Source organism: Podarcis vaucheri, assembly GCF_965113315.1.
Source record: "Podarcis vaucheri genome assembly, chromosome: 3".
Lineage (NCBI taxonomy): Eukaryota > Metazoa > Chordata > Lepidosauria > Squamata > Lacertidae > Podarcis > Podarcis vaucheri.
Genome location: NC_138761.1, coordinates 71,139,976 through 71,159,229, shown reverse-complemented (window position 1 = coordinate 71,159,229; position 19,254 = coordinate 71,139,976). Strand labels below are relative to the sequence as shown.

Genomic DNA, 19,254 nt, shown 5'->3' with positions numbered 1-19,254 from the left:
AGTCAGGGTTGACATTACTGCTCTGGATGGATCAATGGTCTGACTTGGTATAAGGTATTTGCCTTCCCAGTGTTGTTCATCACAACAAAACTTTGAAGGAGATGGAGTTTATTTGCAGATGGAGAATTGGGGTTGATGGACAGTAACTTGTCCTGCAGTGCTCAAATCAAATGTCAAGACTGCCCCATTCGCTTCCATGAAGAGATTCCTCCTTTGTACACATATGGCCTCCTTCTTTTTTGAAGGGAATGAAGAAGCCTGATGCATGGTGTGTGTGCAGAGATGTAGATTGCGGGAGGCAGTAAAAGGCTGACTTGGGAAATTAATAAGGCCAGAGAATGCACACTTAATAGGACTGAAATGCAACATTACTCACATTTAATATAAGATAATTTTCCATATTTTGACAGTTGGTTAATTCACTTGCTTCTAAATAGCTTGGCATCTTGCTGGGAAGCTGAGCATCAAAAGCTTTCTGAAAATCCTATCTTGACCATTAAATAGTGTGATGAGAAGTGTGAAATTGAATGTTTGCTTTTTAAATATAAGACAGTCCTTTGATTTTTGTGCTTTCCATTTCATCGCTGCAGTTCTGCCTGTAAAACTTGTTTAGTTTGGCAATGCATTCCACAGGGGTGAAACTATGCTTTATTTCACTCCGGTTGAAGACTCAGCTTGGAACCCCCACACATATATTTGTGTACACACACACACAGCCTAGGAGCCTCATCCAGGGCAAAAAGCCTGGCTAGCCCTGCCCCTGCCCCCCAATAACTAAAGCTCTGCATTCCCTAAGGAATCTGAAGTAGACAACCTGTAAATCATGCAATGGAAGATCACATATACTTTGTTCTCTGTTCTTAGATGCTTTGTTTGTGGTTTCAAAACTAGATTTCCTTCACTGGAATACTATGCATGTTTACTTGGAATTAAGTCATGCAGTGTGCTCATAGAGGTTCACTCCCAGGGTTCACCCCTGGTTTGTTATCCTTTTATGTTTGGTATTCCATGCAATCTTATTTCATTAGCTATGTGTGCACTTCTTAGGTGAACTTTGCTTTCTGTAACTCTTTGTTCATGTAGGAATTTCCACTGCCGAAACCTAGGGCTGTCAATAATAACTTGAGAAAAGATGATGAATGAATGTAGGCTGCCAGGTGCAAGAGTCTTATCTAAGGGATGCTGTGGAGGTACATTGATTTTGCTGGCTGAAACAGCTGAGGTAGAAAGGAATCGCCATTACGTGCTGTGGAACTGTGACATCTGGCAGTTCTAGAGGGAGGACGGTCTAAATATTCTAATTAAAAAGAGATGTTTTAACTGCACACAAGAGCTTTCCTTAAGGGTATAGAATTGCCAAATAATTTTTGCTATGCCAGTTAAAAATAGAGGGTTTTTTCCTCTCCTTTTAGTCTTTGATCTCTTTCCCTACCACCCCCCACCTTTGCTTTGTCTGTGCCAGTAGAACAATGAATTATGCTGTCTTAGCTGATTTTAGTGCTTTATATAGTTTGACCCGGTTAATCCATGCCTAGTTTAGCCATGTGTCTAAGTAGCAGCAAGATTATAACAGTAACCCATATTTTAAAGTCGATGCATGTGGACTGGTGTTTTTTTAAAAAATCTTTTGATTTTTAATTTAGAATAGAAACACAAATTATGAAGTACAGCTTTACTACAAAGCATAGTTGATACTATGTAGTGCAATGGCTAAGAACCAGTGCCAGGAAGTCCCCCGTTTAAACCTCAGTTCTGCCATGAACATACTAGTTGGTCTTGCTGTTGTTTAGTAGTTTAGTTGGTCTTAGGCCAGCCATTACCCCTCTCTGTGTCAGCCCCGACAGCAGCAGCAACATGCAAGTAGGAGAGGACTCAGCTGGTAGAGCATGAGACCCTTGATCTCAGGGTCGTGGGCCCACGTTGGGTAAAAGATTCCAGCATTGCAGGGGGTTGATTCTCAGGTGTCCCTCCAACTTTACAGTCCTAAGCCTAAGCAAAGAAACTGATGATGGTAGATAATAATAATAATATTGGCCTGATTGTAAAGATTGTAAAATGAGAGGATGTGAAATCCTTCAAACATTCAAAGTACTATATAAATATTACGACATTAATCTTCTGCAAAAGTTTTTCTAATGCCTGACTTGGTCTTGGGTATGTCAGAGGATAGGCATGGCCAGCAAAAGATTTAGTGTTAACCTTTGTATGTATTGATATTATCTGCTGTGATGTCGCTTGAACGACAGTGAATAATGAGAGTTGCTGTTATTCATTAGCTTGTTAAACAGGCCATAGCTGAATGAAATCGATACACAGGGGTCGCCATAAGATTTTAACAATTGGAATGGGTATCAGTTGAACTCATTGCTAACATAAACTCTTACTGTAAAATCTCGTTTATGTACCTAGCGCATTTGCTTCCAAAACAATTGGAACATAGGAAGCTACCTTATGGGACCATTGCTCCACCTCTGCTGACAGACAGTGACTCTCCAGGGTTTCAGACAAGGTTTTCTCTCAGTCCTGCTTGGAGATGCTGGGTGTTGAAGATGGTTGTGGGCTTACTGTACAAGCTTAAACTGTGTGGTAATTATTTCTAGTGCGAGCAAAAGTTACATTCCTGGCAACCTCTGTGCTGCTCCTGTGAGAGACTTCTGGGCAGAGGTGTCACCCACAATTTCCTCCCAACAGCGTGCTAGACCTGTCTCCAACCTGTTCGGTGGAAAGTTTTTTGCTTTCTCTTTGCCCTCTCTTTCTCTCTTCATGGAGAGACAAGGAGTAGGGTTGATGCTCTTCTGTGTTCCACTAGCTGAGAGATAAAACGGGGGGGGGGGAGCACCAACCAAAGGAACAAAAGAAATGAGACACATCCAAGTTGCACAGGAAACAATGCAGTTTATTGAGGCCCCATACATTTTTTTATGCCACCTGGCGGGGTGGGGGCGCAATTACACACACACACCACCACCACCACAACAACCTGGAGCTGCTTCCTTAAAATAACTGCTTGGAGACTTGTAAGGCATCCTAGAGGGAGTTTTTATGCCTCTGGGCTTAAAAGCTGAAGTGCATTCCAACCATGGCAAACTGCTTCATTGCGCTGAGGGAAACAAAAGCAGTAGGGAGTTACTCTTGCATGAGTGCACACTTGTCTCCTGGCAGAGACATACTTTTTGTCAGTATGTGGGAGTGCTGCTGCTAGTATCCCAGTGGCGTTGGTATCTCCCATTTGAAACAACTTCACATGGTCAAGCTCCATGCCTGCAGAAGTAACAAGCTTTAGCTTCAAACCTTATTGCTAAACGAAGTTGACCTGCACAACATGGTGCTTTGTGGGATTTAACACATACACAGTCATTCCCTGAAAGAGTAATGCATTTCCAACGACATAGTGTTGACTGTATTATCTCAGTCCCATTGCAATCTGTGAGACATGTTTTGGGGGAGTTGTGTGAACTGAGATTGGCAGATACTTCCATATACAGAAAATATAGTGTCAGCACGGAAAGATTCTATAGTAGATTAGACAGTATGTCTGTGCTTGCATGTTGTATTTCCCAAATTCATCCTTGGGATCCAAAGTCCCGTCTCAACAGCAGCATAAAAATGTCTATGGAGTTGTAGAGCCTTAAAGAGAAAGGGCAATGGAGCAAAGGGTGAGAAGGTGGTGGTGTAATTATGTTTGCTTGTTTTCTTATTAAAAGAGCAGTGCAGGTGCTTAGTACCTCAGTAGGTAAAGGTAAAGGGACCCCTGACCGTTAGGTCCAGTCGCAGACAACTCTGGGGTTGTGGCGCTCATCTCGCTTTATTGGCCAAGGGAGCCGGCATACAGCTTCCGGATCATGTGGCCAGCATGACTGGTGAAACCAGAGCAGCGCACAGAAACGCCATTTACCTTCCCGCCGGAACGGTACCTATTTATCTACTTGCACTTGACATGCTTTCGAACTGCTAGGTGGGCAGGATCAGGGAGCAGAGGGTTTGACAAGTTCTTCTAGCCCCGTCCTAAACCCTAGGTAGAGCTGCTCTAGTTAGTTTGGTGTATCAGACTGGCTATAAATGATCAAAATGTGTTGGATCCTGAAGCGTTGTAGCAACATTTTAATGCCATATATGGATGGTTCACATGCACCCCGAATTTTAGCAAAGAACACGTAACTCCCACAACTGATTGACATCAGTCAAATCAGTAATCCTGCTGAGTAAGTGTGCCTTCAGGATTCACATGCAAAAGCCTGTTTTACAGCCTTGACCACATTTGCATGTGAACTTTGACTTAAATATCGGAGCCGGTTTCTTGCTTGCCGGGGCAGTCCTGGTTTTGTCTGGGTGTGGACAAATACAGTCTGCAGTGTAGTCAATCACGTATGCAGCTGATGCTGGCGACTGCCCACTCCCTTCTGTTGCTGGATAGGGAAGTGCTAGCCATTCAGCTCTGCAGCTGACGAGTTTTCATATTAAGCTTGGCTGTGCTAGTGTTCACCTGGCTGGGACAGGACTTCTCACATGTGAAATGGACTAAGGACTTGCAGAGCAGCATTTGTGGCTGTTACTGTCAGGGAGGACGCCAGCTCCCAACCCAGCTGTTCTGGCTTTGTGAAGTACCGTATTTTTCGCACCATAGGGTGCACCGGACCCTAGGGCGCACCTAGTTTTTAGACGGGGAAATCAATAAAAAAAAATCCCCCCCCCCAGCCCCAAAGAGCAGCGTACAGGCTGCGCACAACCTCTCCCTGCCGGAGGGGTTGTGCGCAGCTATGGCACAAGCCAAGGCAGCCAGCGGGACGGATTCCGCTCGCTGCTTTGGCTTCCTCTTTAGCCCCGCACAACCCCTCCTGCCGGGAGAGGCTGCACAGGGCTAAAGAAGCCATAGCCCTGTGCAGCCTCTCCCTGCCGGAGGGGTTCTGCGCGGCTATGGAACAAACCTGCATTCGCTCCATAGGATGCACACACATTTCCCCTCCATTTTTGGAGAGGAAAAACTGCGTCCAATAGAGCGAAAAATACGGTATATGTTTCACAGCCCAATCCTATGTGTGTCTACTCAGAAATAAGTCCCACTGAGTTCAGGTTATTGTGCATAGGATTGCAGCCTTTGATGTTTAATCACTGCACTTGTGACTTCTCCCCGCCCCACAAGCCCCTTGAGCCAGATAACAAAGCTTGTGAAATTTATTTCAAAAAAGGGAAGTTATTCAATGCTTCTATTTATTTATGAATGACTAGATTGTGAAAAGTGAGTTTTTAAGCAGGGGCTTGTATACATCAGTTGTGAAACTTGTTAAATTATTATGGAGACTTTTCAGTAGACTTTGCTGTTCAATGAATTCTGTGGAATTCAATCCCCCCTGCCCAACTCATTTCCCGTACATGCAGTACACAACTTTTTCAGTTTCTCGGGCTTCATGCTTTCGGGGAGCAGCTTCCTCACTGAGTCGCCTCCTGACAACTTGGGCAAATTGTAAATTTTGAGGATGTTTGATTGCTGTTTTTGTCTTGTTATTCACTATTATAATTTGTGCTGCTTTGTTCACCACTTCATGAGGATTTCTTCATCTCCCCCCCCCAAAAAAGCAGGATATAAATCTTTTTTTTTATTATTTAAAAAATGCTTCAAAGTTCACAGTCTTTTCATGTAGAATACTGGCCAGGCCTTTTGCCTTCCTGAGTGAACAGAGAATGCCGCCAATGCTCTCCTCTACAATTTGTAGCAAAAACCAGTGGGCATACCCTCTTTCAGAAAAGTTTATCTTCTGAAGGGAGATCCCTGTTCTGGACCCGGATTCCTGATCTGGACCCTCCGAGTTCCTGGAACGCAGTTTGAAAACCACTCGCAACTGTATGTGATTTGGATTATAAACATTGATGTTGGGTGAGCAGGAAGTCACTAGTTCTGTTGAATTGGAATATAATTGTTGAGTAACAAATGTAACTTTCTATATGGGGAAAAAAAGAATAAAATATTATAAAAAAGAAAAGCACTAAAGTAGTGTTTTGTTTTTAGAGTATCTTTTTGAAATATAAACACTGGAGAGAGACAGATTCATTGTAGCTGAGGTTCTTCTTTAAAATAAAAATTGAGCATCCTGGTATTTGTGTGTTTATCAATATTTTCCAAGTTTTGTGCCCAGTGTTTTATGCCAAGTTAAGTGGGATGAGGCCAGTAGCAGTAGATATGCGATGGGGCAGTTCAAGAAAACTGTGATGGTGGAGAAACGCTCCACTTTTTAATGTTTTCCCCTGAGAATCTGCAAAGGCCACTGCTGGAATTGTGCACAGCCAATGCTGCCAATCAAATCAGTGTCTCCCACCAGAAGAGAGTGAAAGAAAGAAAGAAAGAAAGAAAGAAAGAAAGAAAGAAAGAAAGAAAGAAAGACATATGTGTCATCTTCATTCCTTTTGAGTTTGTTTGTGAAGGTCCCAAGCGCAGTGCGACGCTGGAAGGAATCAATTAAATGAAGAAAGGGAGGACATAGGTCTCCTTGATACACAGGTCTTTCTAAATCTAAGATCTACCCTGCCTTAAAGGATTTTAAAGGGTAGTCAATAAGTAGAGCTGAGAATTAAGTATCAGGTGCAAATTCATGATGCATTTTAATAGTTCACTTCTTTTTGTCTTGCAATGGCACCTGGTTTCCTCCCTGAAAATTCTTGAGTACTGACACATCCTTGGCTTGGACCGGGGCAAACATTTTGGCTCCCTCTTCCCCCAACCCCAAAGCATCTTGTTTCTCTAACAAACCTTAGTAAATATTTAGCCACCCAGGATTGTCAAACCAGAAAAACTTGTGTGAGCTGTCCCAGACAAAGCCCTTCATAACCTTAAAAGTCCATATTGGACAATGTAAACAGACACCCATGGGGAGGAGGGATTCCCGAAATTCATTCCCTTTGCATCCACCCTCGGATATCCCTGAAGGCTCCTCTGTTTGGAGCAAGAGGCTTTGGGACGGATTGAGACGCATGGTGTTCCCCAACTAAACAATCACTGGTGTATTTTGAATAGGAATCACAACCCCAGTTATATTATCCTGGTTTTATATGTTCAAGTATCTGTGTCTAGAACAGCCTTCTCTAAACTGGTGTCTGCTTGCCATTTTAGAGTAGCCACCACTTTCACTTTTACAAATGCCGCTCATTTTCCCATTCTGCTTTTGTGATAAGTTGTGCTTCTATCCAGTGTGGCAATGCCTATGCTATGTAACTCCTTGCCTGTTGACAGGACCCTTTGCTATGCTGTGTTAGATGCCTGCTGAAAATTTTCCTGTTTCTGCAAGCCTGTCCAGTCACGTTATTTAAAATCATAGAACTGTAGAGTTAGAAGAGACCACAAGGGTCGTCTAGTCCAACCTCCTGCAATGCAGGAATCTTTTGCCCAACGTGGGGCTTCAATCCATGACCCTGAAATTAAGAGTCTACCGACTGTTCTATCTCAGTTTAGTTACATTTGTTTTAAATGTTTCTTATTTTATCATCTTACGTTTTTTGAAATTGGATTTGTGTGGTTTTAACCATGCTTTATATATAGTTGTGCACCACTTGAATGTATATATTTTTAGCAAGTGGTCTACAACAAGGTGGATAAAAATCAATGATTTAAAAAAATAATCTTTTTTTTGTTTGTTACTTAAATCCGATTTTTTTTATTTAAATTGGATTTTTAAAATAAAATGCTTTTGGAGGAAAAATCTTTATAAAGATAGTTTTCTGTTTAAGTTACATTATAGTCCAAAGGCTATTCATCAGGAAATAAGGACTTGTTTTTCATGTGTGCTAAAACTCAGTCTAAGTTTATAGATAGATGATAGATAGATAGATAGATGATAGATAGATAGACAGATGATAGATTAGATAGAGATAGATAGATAGATAGATAGATAGATAGATACACACACACCGTTTAACCACATCAGTTAACAAACATGGATACATATGCTATAATATTATTGTTTTAGTTAAATAAATGGTTTAAATTGTTATTAAGGAAATGATTATTTTTCTCCTTCCAATAAAGTACAGCAGAAAAGTTGTCCAAATATAAACAGTTAACTTATTAAATCTCACAATAATTTCATAATTATCTGTCTATGTATTTCTAATAGTATAACCAAATCAGTAATTTTTTATATAACTGTAAAAACTACTCTGAAAATTTATTATTCCAAAAATGAAACCTTCATCTGGTTGTAAATATTAAGATTATACCAGCAAGAATGAGTCTTTCTGTAAAAAAAAATGATTTAAATCAGTCTTACTGACTGGTGATTTAAATTGTGATTTAAATCGTGATTCAAATCGATTTGATTTAAATCAAATCCACCCTGGTCTACATGTTAATAAATAAATACAGCTCATACTACCCATCAGCCTCAGCCAGCATGACCAATGGGCACTAGATTTGGGAAGGCTGTTGAAGAATACTATATACTCTTCACACAGATACCGTTCTATAGAACTGCGAAAGGTGTTTCACTCTGGAACCAAGGAGGCAATTTTCAGAAAGTCTTGCACCTATTTACTCAGAATATTTTTACTTTGAAGTACGCCGAAGGCTGCAGTTCTGTACACTTACCTGGGAGTAAGCCACATTGAACTCGTTCGAACTTACTTTTGATTAGATGTGTATAGGATTGTGCTTTTATGTTGGCTCCTAAGGAAACTCTTCCCAGATGTATGAGACTGGTGGACTTTTAACTTACCGTATTTTTCGCTCTATAAGACGCACCAGAACACAAGACGCACCTAATTTTTGGAGGAGGAAAACAAGAAAAAAAATATTCTGAATCTCAGAAACCAGAACAGCAAGAGGGATCGCTGTGCAGCGAAAGCAGCGATTCCTCTTGCTGTTCTGGCTTCTGGGATAGCTGCACAGCCTGCATTCGCTCCATAAGACGCACACACATTTCCCCTTACTTTTTAGGAGGGGAAAAGTGAGTCTTATAAAGCAAAAAATATGGTAGTTGCTGTATTTGTAAAGGGATGAGTGAAGAGGGGGAGGAGAAGCTTGATAAATAAAGCTACCCTCCCCCAGAAATCATTCTGTTACTTCTGAATGCAATTGCTTTTTCGGATGTGCTGTGCACAACTATCAGGGGACTGTGCAGGCAGTATGACAATTCACCATCATCCTGTTTCAGAATACAAAAGGGAACATCTGCCAGTAATGAAGCCCAAGGCTACATGTGGGTGGAGGAAAGAGGCTCCCAGCTTAGGTCATTCACTGTTAATGTCAGGATCATTTCCTCCTAAACCATTTTCTTCTAGGCAAAAAAAATTAAAAAAAAATTCCATGGGTCAGAATGTAAGCACTGTATAGCGCTCGTGCGAAATCATGCCTTTGTGTAAACCAGACAGAGGTAATCCCACTTTCTTGTGTTTTCTGATTTCTGTCGTGCTAGTACAGAGGCCCAAGAATGTAATTCCTTCATGAGCAACCTCATAGGGTCACATGCTGGTGGTTCCACATGAAAAAAGTGGGTGGAGCGACAGAAGTGGTCATGAGGAAAAGGGTGTTGTCAGGGAACTGACATCAGAGGGAAAGGAGGTGGTAGGGCTCCCAGAGACTGGGAGAGACTCAACAGCCAAAGCAGGGACCAGCAGGGGGAGCACGGGGTCTCTGGAGGGGAATCTCAGTAATACTGAGAGAGACGCAGCAACGCAGGCAGGAAGCAGGGGAGAGAAAGGGGTGAGAGACACTTCCAGCGAAAATAGTGGGGAGGTGTCAGAAGCAACTGCAGGGAGACCCATGCTTCGTCGGAAGCTGTCACGTCGTGAGTCCAGGAGACGTGTTTCCGTTAAGGAACTTCTTTGTTGGAGGTGTTTCCGCAAACAGCCACTGTCGGACTCCACCAGTGACTAGAGCAGACATGTCTGATGAGCTCTGTCACACACAGAGGCTTGTGGAGCCGCACAAACTCTGAAGGGGCACACTTTTAAGCACAAGCAGCTAATCAACCCCCTGACAGCAGTCCGACAGTCTTTGTACGCTGCCTGTGCAGGAGAAAGCATCATGAGCGACCCAGCAGGAGCCGGAGCAGGAGGAGCTGATCCAAGCTTGGAGGAAAGATACCGAGCATTGGAAGTCCAACTTGCGCTGCAGACGGCGAGGCTGGAGGAGAGGAGGGCGCAGGATGCTGACAAGAAGGGGAGAACCACTCAGTTCCCCAGAAAGGTACCAGGATTGGTGCAGAAGTTTGGGGGGGACCCCAAGGACTATCATGCCTTTAGGACAGAGATGCAATATGCCCTGAATGTGCAGTTTGATGAGTTCCCTGATGAGGAATCGCGAGTTGCTTTCGTAATTGGGCATCTTGAGAAGGGCGCGCGTGATTGGGTTCGGCCCCTGATGGCAACGCACAACGATATCCTAAAGGACACTATGAAATTCTTTCGTGCAATGGATATCATGTTTTCCAGCGATATTGAGGAAGGGTTGGTGCGCAGACAGCTGATAGCTTGCAAGCAGGGAAGCAGATCTGTCCGTGAGTACTGGACTGAATTTACCATGCTGATTCACAGATTGGGGTGGGATTTATCGGCAGCACCCATTCAGATGCTGTTTGAAGAAGGTCTTTCTTCAGCTGTGAAAGACGAGCTGTCCAGGAGCCCCAGGGCTGTGTCGATGGATCAGCTGACCAAGTCTGCGCTGACCATTGGAGCGCGCCAGGAGGCAAGAGCCTTGGAGAGGCGGGAAGGGAGAGGGGAACGTTGGAAGGAGTTACGCATTCCAGACATTCCTGAGCCAGCTTTCCCGCCGGCAGAGCCGATGGAAATCGGAACAGCCCGCGCGCGCGCAGTTTCAAAGCCCAGTGAGGGGGCGAAGAAGGAGGGAAAGGGAGCCCGGAAATGCTATCTCTGCCAACAGCCAGGCCACTTTGCCAGAGTCTGCCCCCAGAGGAAGGAATGGCAAGGGATGGTGGGCGCAGTGGAGGGAGGAGAGCAGGGAGAAACGGAGCAAGTAAAAGCCAACGCCTGGTTGCCGTCAGGGCACTGCAACCAGGCTCAAGAGCAGTGAAAGTGCCCGTACCAGAAGCTCCTCGACCTGCCCTAGTGATTGAAGTGTCGCTAGAGCTGCAAAATGGACACCCCCTACAAATAAAGGCGCTGTTGGATTCCGGCAGCTCTTGCAATTTTATGAGCAAGGAGTTTGCTGCTGAACATCAGATACAGACTATCCCTTTAAGCAACCCCCTGCAGGTGACCACAATCGATGGCAGGGAGCTGTTGGGAGGAGGAGTCAGCTTGCAGACCGTCCCAATGATAATGAGGGTGGCAAGGCACACAGAACTGATAGCGTTTAATGTGGCCACCTTGGGAGGCGCTCCCATTATTTTGGGAATGAGCTGGCTAGCCCTACATGATCCGCTGGTGGGCTGGCATCAAAGAGTGGTTTCCTTCGGTTCAGCACATTGCTTAGAACACTGCAGGGGGGAAAGGGGTTCAGCAGGGGCCCAAGCCACCCTGGCAGGGACTGAAGTAATGGAGAAAGGGAAGGTGCCACCACAGTATGCTGATTTCAACGATGTGTTCAGCGAGAAGGAAGCTGATCAACTACCCCCGCATAGGCCCTTTGATTGCCAGATTAATCTACTCCCTGGAGCCCAGCTTCCTGTAGGCAAGCTGTATGCCATGTCAGACAGGGAGATGCAGGAGTTGAGAGCGTTCATTGACAAGAACCTGAAGAGAGGCTTCATCAGGGAGTCTAAGGCAGCGGGGGGTAGCCCAGTGTTTTTTGTGGATAAAAAAAACACGGACAAGCCGAGGCTGGTATGTGACTTTCGACAGTTAAATGCAGTGACTGAGCCTGCGGCTTTTCCCATGCCCAGGATTGATGATATTTTGACCAGGGTGCGAAAAGGAAAGATTTTTACAAAGCTGGACCTGAGGGGGGCGTACAACCTGATACGTATAAGGAAAGGGGATGAATGGAAGACCACCATGTTCACCCCTTTGGGGGCATTTGAATATCTCGTGATGCCTTTTGGATTACAAACAGGCTCCGCGTGTTTTCAAAGTTTTATGAACCACGTGCTGGGGCCTTTGCTCTACAAGAATTGCGTGGCCTTCCTAGATGACGTGTTGGTGTATTCGGAGAACGAGGAGCAACATGTGAGAGACGTCAGGGAAGTGTTGAGCAGGCTGCAAGCCAACAGACTGTGGGTGAAACTGGAGAAGTGTCAGTTTCATACCAAGGAGGTGGAATTCCTGGGGTACCGCTTGTCCGATAAGGGGTTGGCTATGGACCCCAGCAAGGTTCAAGCGGTGCTGGAATGGAAAACACCCAAGACCAAGAAGGATGTGCAGAGGTTCCTAGGGTTTGGAAACTTTTATCGTAAGTTCATCCGGAACTTCGCCCACCTGACGGCGCCCATCACGGACTGTCTTAGCGGCAAAAAGAAGTTTGTTTGGACGGGGGAGGCGGAGAGAGCGTTTGATGAACTGAAAAAGGCCTTCGCCTCTGACGAACAACTTCTACATGTGGATTTACAAAAAAAGCTGAGGGTCGAAACAGACGCGTCGGACAGAGCCATAGGGGCGGTGCTTCTTCTGCAGCCGGGGAAGGAGGGGTCAGAGTGGCGACCGTGTGCCTTCTTTTCGCGAAAGCTGAACAAATCTGAGAGGAACTACACGGTGTACGACCGGGAACTTCTTGCCATTTATGAGGCCTTCCGGAGATGGAGGCATCTACTAATTGGTGCACAACAGAAGGTGCAAGTGTGCACGGACCATAAGAATCTAGAGTATTGGAGAACTGCGCGAGTGCTCAACCAACGGCAGTTGAGATGGGCCCAGGAGTTCTCCAAATTTAACTTTGAGATTTGTTACGTACCAGGCCCGGAGAACGTTAGGGCTGACGCTCTCTCACGCAAACCTGAATATTTGGAGGGAGAGGGTGCACCCGAGGAGACCCATGTCATTCCCGAGGACCGCTGGGTGTGTGGGGCGGCATTGGTGGGGCAAAGGGAGCTGGTAGAGGGAACGGTGCAGGATGAATACGCCCAGGACAAACTCAGGAGTCTCAGGAGGGAGGGAGACAAACCCGGGGGTTTTGAGGAGAGAAATGGGGCATTGTACTACAAGGGAGCGTTATACATACCTGAAGGGGAATTGAGGGAAAAGGTACTCAAGCAACTGCACGATAACCCCACCGCCGGGCATTTTGGGCAACACAAAACCATGTGGCTGGTCACCAGGGAATTCTGGTGGCCCAAGGTCAGGGAAGATGTGCGGGAATATGTGAGAGGGTGTGACAGATGCCAACGAGCCAAAGGGGAGAGGCGGGCACCGGCAGGTTTATTAGAACCACTACCCACGCCGGAGAGGCCATGGGAGGCAGTGGCAATAGATTTCATGACTGATCTGCCCAGGTCCAAAGGGAAAACAGCCATCATGGTGGTGGTAGACCTGTTAACCAAGATGGCCCACTTTATAGCCTGCTCACATGCGGTCACAGCAGAAGAAACCGCCAAATTGTTTGTGGAAAATGTGTTTAGGTTGCATGGCGCCCCCTTGAGGGTGGTTTCGGACCGAGGGAAACAATTTACTTCCAGGTTCTGGAGGAGGCTCATGAGCTTATTGCATGTAGAGGTCAATTTCTCTACTGCCCGTCATCCCGAAACCAATGGGCAGGCGGAAAGAGCCAATGGTGTCCTCCAGCAATATTTGAGGTGTTATGTTAATGACAGAGAGAATGATTGGGTGGAGAAGCTGGCGTTGGCAGAATTTGCCTACAACAATGCAGAGAACGTGTCCACGGGGATGAGCCCCTTTTTGGCCAATCACGGGTGTCATCCCCGAGCCTTCCCAGGGGGGGAGGGGGAGAACTGGAGCGTTCCAGCCGCAGAACAGTTCGTTGAAGAAATGGAAGCTATCCACCGCCAACTTCAACTTAATTTAAACCGGGCGAAGGAGGAATATAAGAGGCAGGCAGACAAAACCAGAAGGGAAGGGGAAAGCATTAGGGTGGGGGACCAGGTGTGGCTGTCCACCCAAGGGTTACCGTTTAAAGGAGGTTGTAAGAAGTTAAGACCCAGAAGACTGGGTCCATTTGAAGTCACGCAACAGGTCAACCCAGTGGCTTTCAGACTCCGGTTACCGAACCACATGAAGTTGCACCCAGTGTTCCACAGATCGTTGCTGTCACCGTATATAGGGGACAGAGAGGGGAGGGTCAATAGGGGACCAGCGATGGAGGAAAAAGAACAAAGCTACCATGTAGCGGAGATTCTCGATTCCAGGTGGAAGGGAGAGCAAGTAGAGTACTTGGTAAGGTGGGAAGGGGAACCGGAGTCGGAAAACACCTGGGTCAGGGCAGAGGATGTAGATGACGAGGTTCTGATTGAAGCCTTTCATCAGAGATTCCCTCGTAAACCCCAGCCAGTGGCGAGGTTCCGGAGGGAATACTTCGCCACCACCGACGAAGAAGAAGAGTTGGAGGGGTTCGCTGATTCCGAGGTGGAGGAGGATTCAGCGAGTCGGAACGAAGACCGATGGAGGGAAATGTTCGAGACGTCTGAAGATGAAGAGGATTCGTTTCGGGGTTTCAGCTCCTCACCGCCCAGAGGAGAGGGAGGGGGCGGGGGGGAAGGGGGCCCTGGAGGGGAGGTGGATGTCAGGGAACTGACATCAGAGGGAAAGGAGGTGGTAGGGCTCCCAGAGACTGGGAGAGACTCAACAGCCAAAGCAGGGACCAGCAGGGGGAGCACGGGGTCTCTGGAGGGGAATCTCAGTAATACTGAGAGAGACGCAGCAACGCAGGCAGGAAGCAGGGGAGAGAAAGGGGTGAGAGACACTTCCAGCGAAAATAGTGGGGAGGTGTCAGAAGCAACTGCAGGGAGACCCATGCTTCGTCGGAAGCTGTCACGTCGTGAGTCCAGGAGACGTGTTTCCGTTAAGGAACTTCTTTGTTGGAGGCGTTTCCGCAAACAGCCACTGTCGGACTCCACCAGTGACTAGAGCAGACATGTCTGATGAGCTCTGTCACACACAGAGGCTTGTGGAGCCGCACAAACTCTGAAGGGGCACACTTTTAAGCACAAGCAGCTAATCAACCCCCTGACAGGTGTGACCTGCACAGAGTCTCGAAGGCTGGATAGAGTGGTCTGGGGGGTTGCATTTGGCCGCTGGTTCTTAGGTTCCTTACCCCTGTTCTAATGGAATGGAATGTCTGTGTGGGGAGGAGGAAGAAGAAGAAGAAGAAGAAGAAGAAGAAGAGGAGGAGGAGGAGTTTGGATTTGATATCCCGCCTTTCACTCCCTTTAAGGAGTCTCAAAGCGGCTAACATTCTCCTTTCCCTTCCTCCCCCACAACAAACACTCTGTGATGTGAGTGGGGCTGAGAGACTTCAAAGAAGTGTGACTGGCCCAAGGTCACCCAGCAGCTGCATGTGGAGGAGCGGAGACCCGAACCCGGTTCCCCAGATTACGAGACTACCGCTCTTAACCACTACACCACACAGAAGACAAGATCCCCTACTTTTCTTTACAAGGAGCACAGTGCTTTGCAGAGTCTGTGTGAGGACATTATGTCTACCAGAGTGAGAGCAGTCACTTGGTGCAGATGAACATTTTACCACACCTTCTGCTGCTCACCTGCATTTGACCCTTAAACAAGATGAGGTGAACCTTCCTTTCCCTTTATCCCGGTGATACAGAAGATCATGTTATCCTGCGGTGAGAGAGCTCACCCAAAAGATAGTTGAGTGACCTGTTTGAGCAAGAAGGTCTGAATTCCTGATCCCTCCCCACTGTAAGACAGAACAGGAGCATTTAAATAAGTTTGGTACATGATGGGTTTCCATGGTAAACATTAAGTGTGAGTCACACAGAAATTTGGTAATTTCTGAATTGGGGGCCCACGTACCGCCCCCCGTTCAGTCTGACCTGTTTCTGAGAGTTTATTGAGAACCTGCTTTAAATTTTAAAATGGAAAAAATAAAATAAGGAGGACTTGCATTTTGAAATAGTGTAGTGATTTGAAGTAGGTATGTGCCTATTGGTGAAAGCTTTGATGGTTTCTTAATTGCCGCCTTTCTGTGTCCTCCCCAGGAGATGGATGTGGGCCTATGATAATCTATCAAGACAGTGGAACACTGGCGTCTAAGAACTATCCGGGGACCTACCCCAACTACACTACCTGTGAGAGGAGAATTCAGGTGCCCCAGGGAAAACGTCTGATCTTGAAAATTGGAGACTTGGATATTGAATCCCAGCAATGTGAATCTAACTATCTTAGCATCCACAGTTCTACAACAGTGCATGGTATGTAACGATGTACCAGTAAGACTGGATTCATTAAAATACTTAGAGCTCGAATTAACTCATTGTTGAGCAAAGTAAGAAAGGCTACCCTGAAACCAGTCCTATTTAAGATTTGTTCTTGAGCATTGGGTGTTCAAGACTGGGATGGCACTTTTTCCACTCAGCTAATGTAATTTGGTATGGTCATGCACAGGTGTTTAACCTGTAGACATCCAGATGATGTGGGATTCCAGGTCTAACCATTTGCCATGTTGGAATGGGCTGTTGGAATTTGGAAGGCTGCAGGTTAACTAGTCCTGTTTTAAGGTAATATTGTTCAAGGTAATGTTTAAGGTACAGTTGTTATATTGTTAGAAACTAATTTACGGATTGCCTTTCACTTAAGTTGCAATGTGTTTTATAGTACTGTAATAAAAACAACAAAAAAATAGATTTAATAAGATTTATTCTTTATGGCATTACTTTGCCATATTCCTGTGTTTTGTACTTAATTATTTAGAAGCTGGTTACTTTTTCCATTCTGTCTGTATTCTGTAGAGCAGGAGTGGGGAGAAAGGTAGATGAAGGTCTACTGTTTGATCTCTGAGTGATTCATAGTAGATCAGCATGTGTTTCTGACTCCAAATTCTTTAACAATAACAACAAAAAAATGACTCTTCCCTCCACCCTAAGTTATACTGGTGAAACGAAGAAGGCCAGGGGAGGGGAGCATATTTTTGTGTAGAACAACTGAGTTCAACCCTAGTACTCAAAGTTCTCTAGTTCTTTGACTGGTGGATCTTGGAATTCTTTTAAAATGCAAGAGTAGATCCTGCAGGCATGATGTCTGCCCTCCCCTGCTGTAAAGCACCAAACAACATTTCCTGTTCCATCCCACTTGTTCTTTTCTCTTAAGAGTCTACACACCCACCCATACTTTTTTTAAGGCCTTGAGACTTTCTGCTGACCTGTCTCTCTCTCTCATGCATGCATCTAGACTTTTAGCATAGGTTCTCATCGTCATTTGGACAGGTATGCTGCTTTGAAAGCCCCAGACCAGTCAGCCATAGATTGAGTCAGCAGTCTTAATTACATCTGAGCAATAGACAGGTCATTGAGAAACGTAAGCAAGAGACAGCAGAAATATATTTGTGGGAAAATATGTGGAGGCAAATCTTGTGGGAAAATGTGGGAGTGGGTGGGAAGGTTAGGTACAATGATCTCCAGATTATAAAACAGTATTCCCTCCCTCCGCCAGCTCGTGTGGCACATGGCATGACATATTTAAGAATTAACAGAAGTGATCTATCCTTGCTTGGCTAACAAATAATTTTTCCTCCCTGTAGTTAAATTTGAAATCATTTGGTTAAGAAGCCCTATGTGGGGAGATAGAGCTGATGGTGGAAGGTCAGTAAGGAGTTTCTGCACACTCTCACGCAGCCCTCTCTATCTCCACCCAAGCAAGAAAAAGAAATTACCAGAATTCAGCGAGGTGCTCACATATTTAAATGATGGCAAGAGTCCATCTGTGTTGGCTTTGTCTGTTTCTCGGGGCCTCCATTGCCAAACTACTCACCTGGTGGCAAGGACGGTCTGGCTGTCATGCATCAGAGCTGGACTCAGCTGGACTTGAGCCATTTTATTTTCCCTGCGATGTATGACAAATGGTAACTGATGGAATGTATCTAACGTAGTGCGGTCAAGAGCTAAGCATCATTCTTCATGTAATGTTTCCTCTCTTTTGTAAAATTGTAATATAGCTTAAATTAAAAAATCAATTAATATCAGCTTAAATTAAAATTAAATTAAATGAAAATTAAATTAAAAATATCAGCTTAAATTAAAAAATCAGTTAATGAAATAATTTCAAATGTAATGCCTTTTTTGGCTGATTGGTTTTAGAAGTTAACTATAAAGGTGCTTTATAGCTAATAATTCATGTGAAAAAGTAAAACTGGTTCCAGGTTGACTTCTAATAGATTGTTTCCCTAAATTTTGATGGGTAGATGGGAATCTTAAGAAAACAATATGATTTCTTTTTAAAAAATTGAGAATGAACAGTTAAGTATTCAAATATAGAATTCTTTTTATATGCCTTTATTACAATGTGCCATCTCAAGAAAAATGTGTTTGTTTTCCCCCTGTGTTGTGATTGCATTTAAAACTTGTACCTGGTGATGCTATCTTGCTGAGTATATGCAATATTCAGTTGCCTTTGATTGTTGTACTCTTTCTGTAATGGATTGCTGCACTTTAAGAATGCTGTGCTTCAAAGGCTAGGGAGCCCCAGCCGTCTACGAAGCTAAAACAATTTGAAATGTTAATTCCAGCTTTTATCTTCTACTGAACACAGAATTGCAAGAATTTGGTGGTCTGAGTAACTTCAAAAAATTACAAACAAAAATCAATTAATTATGCACATGGATAGATGAGTGCACTGTAGACGATGAATACATTTGTACGCTTTATTGTTTCTAGGCCACAAACATGATTTCAAATACTATTTGTTCTACATTTAGGACCCTACTGTGGGAATGTGCCTGTCCCAGAAGAAATCATCTTAGATTCTAATGAAGCAACCATTCACTTTGAGAGCAGGTCCCATGTGTCTGGAAGAGGCTTCCTGTTGTCCTTTGCTAGTAGCGATCATCCAGGTAAAGTTCAATTCTGCACATCATCGTGGACTAATGGTTTTGGGTTGGTGCTACGCTCCATCCAGCCTCTGTCCCTTCCTCCATGCCCCACGCTTCTGCCCTTTTCAGAGCAGATTTGTCAGGGATGAGTGCAATTATTCTCTCACCCCATCATCTTACCTGGTTGCCTCTTGGCCTTGTCTGCTGTGGAAGTGGAAGGTAATACCCTGCCTGGTATTACCAGCAGATGTTTTAGAAAAGCCCCTGGCATAGATGAATGTGCTTAAGTTTTCTAAGTAGTTCAAAGTGGTTTTATGGGTTTGGCCCCTTAGCCAACTGCTTGACCCGCTTGTTTTCCCTCTAGAAATCAAGGTCTGGATGCT

General features: G+C 44.9%; 1 protein-coding gene across 5 annotated transcripts in view; it reads left to right on the top strand.

Moving 5' to 3' along the window:
• Positions 1-19,254, top strand: part of DCBLD1 (discoidin, CUB and LCCL domain containing 1) — a 54,012-nt gene that overhangs the window by 13,831 nt on the left and 20,927 nt on the right. For all 5 annotated transcript variants that reach the window (XM_082216117.1, XM_082216115.1, XM_082216118.1 and 2 more), the window contains exons 2-3: positions 16,047-16,259; positions 18,758-18,892. In XM_082216117.1, coding sequence (XP_082072243.1) covers positions 16,047-16,259; positions 18,758-18,892 — 348 coding nt within the window. The remainder of the gene's footprint in view (positions 1-16,046; positions 16,260-18,757; positions 18,893-19,254) is intronic.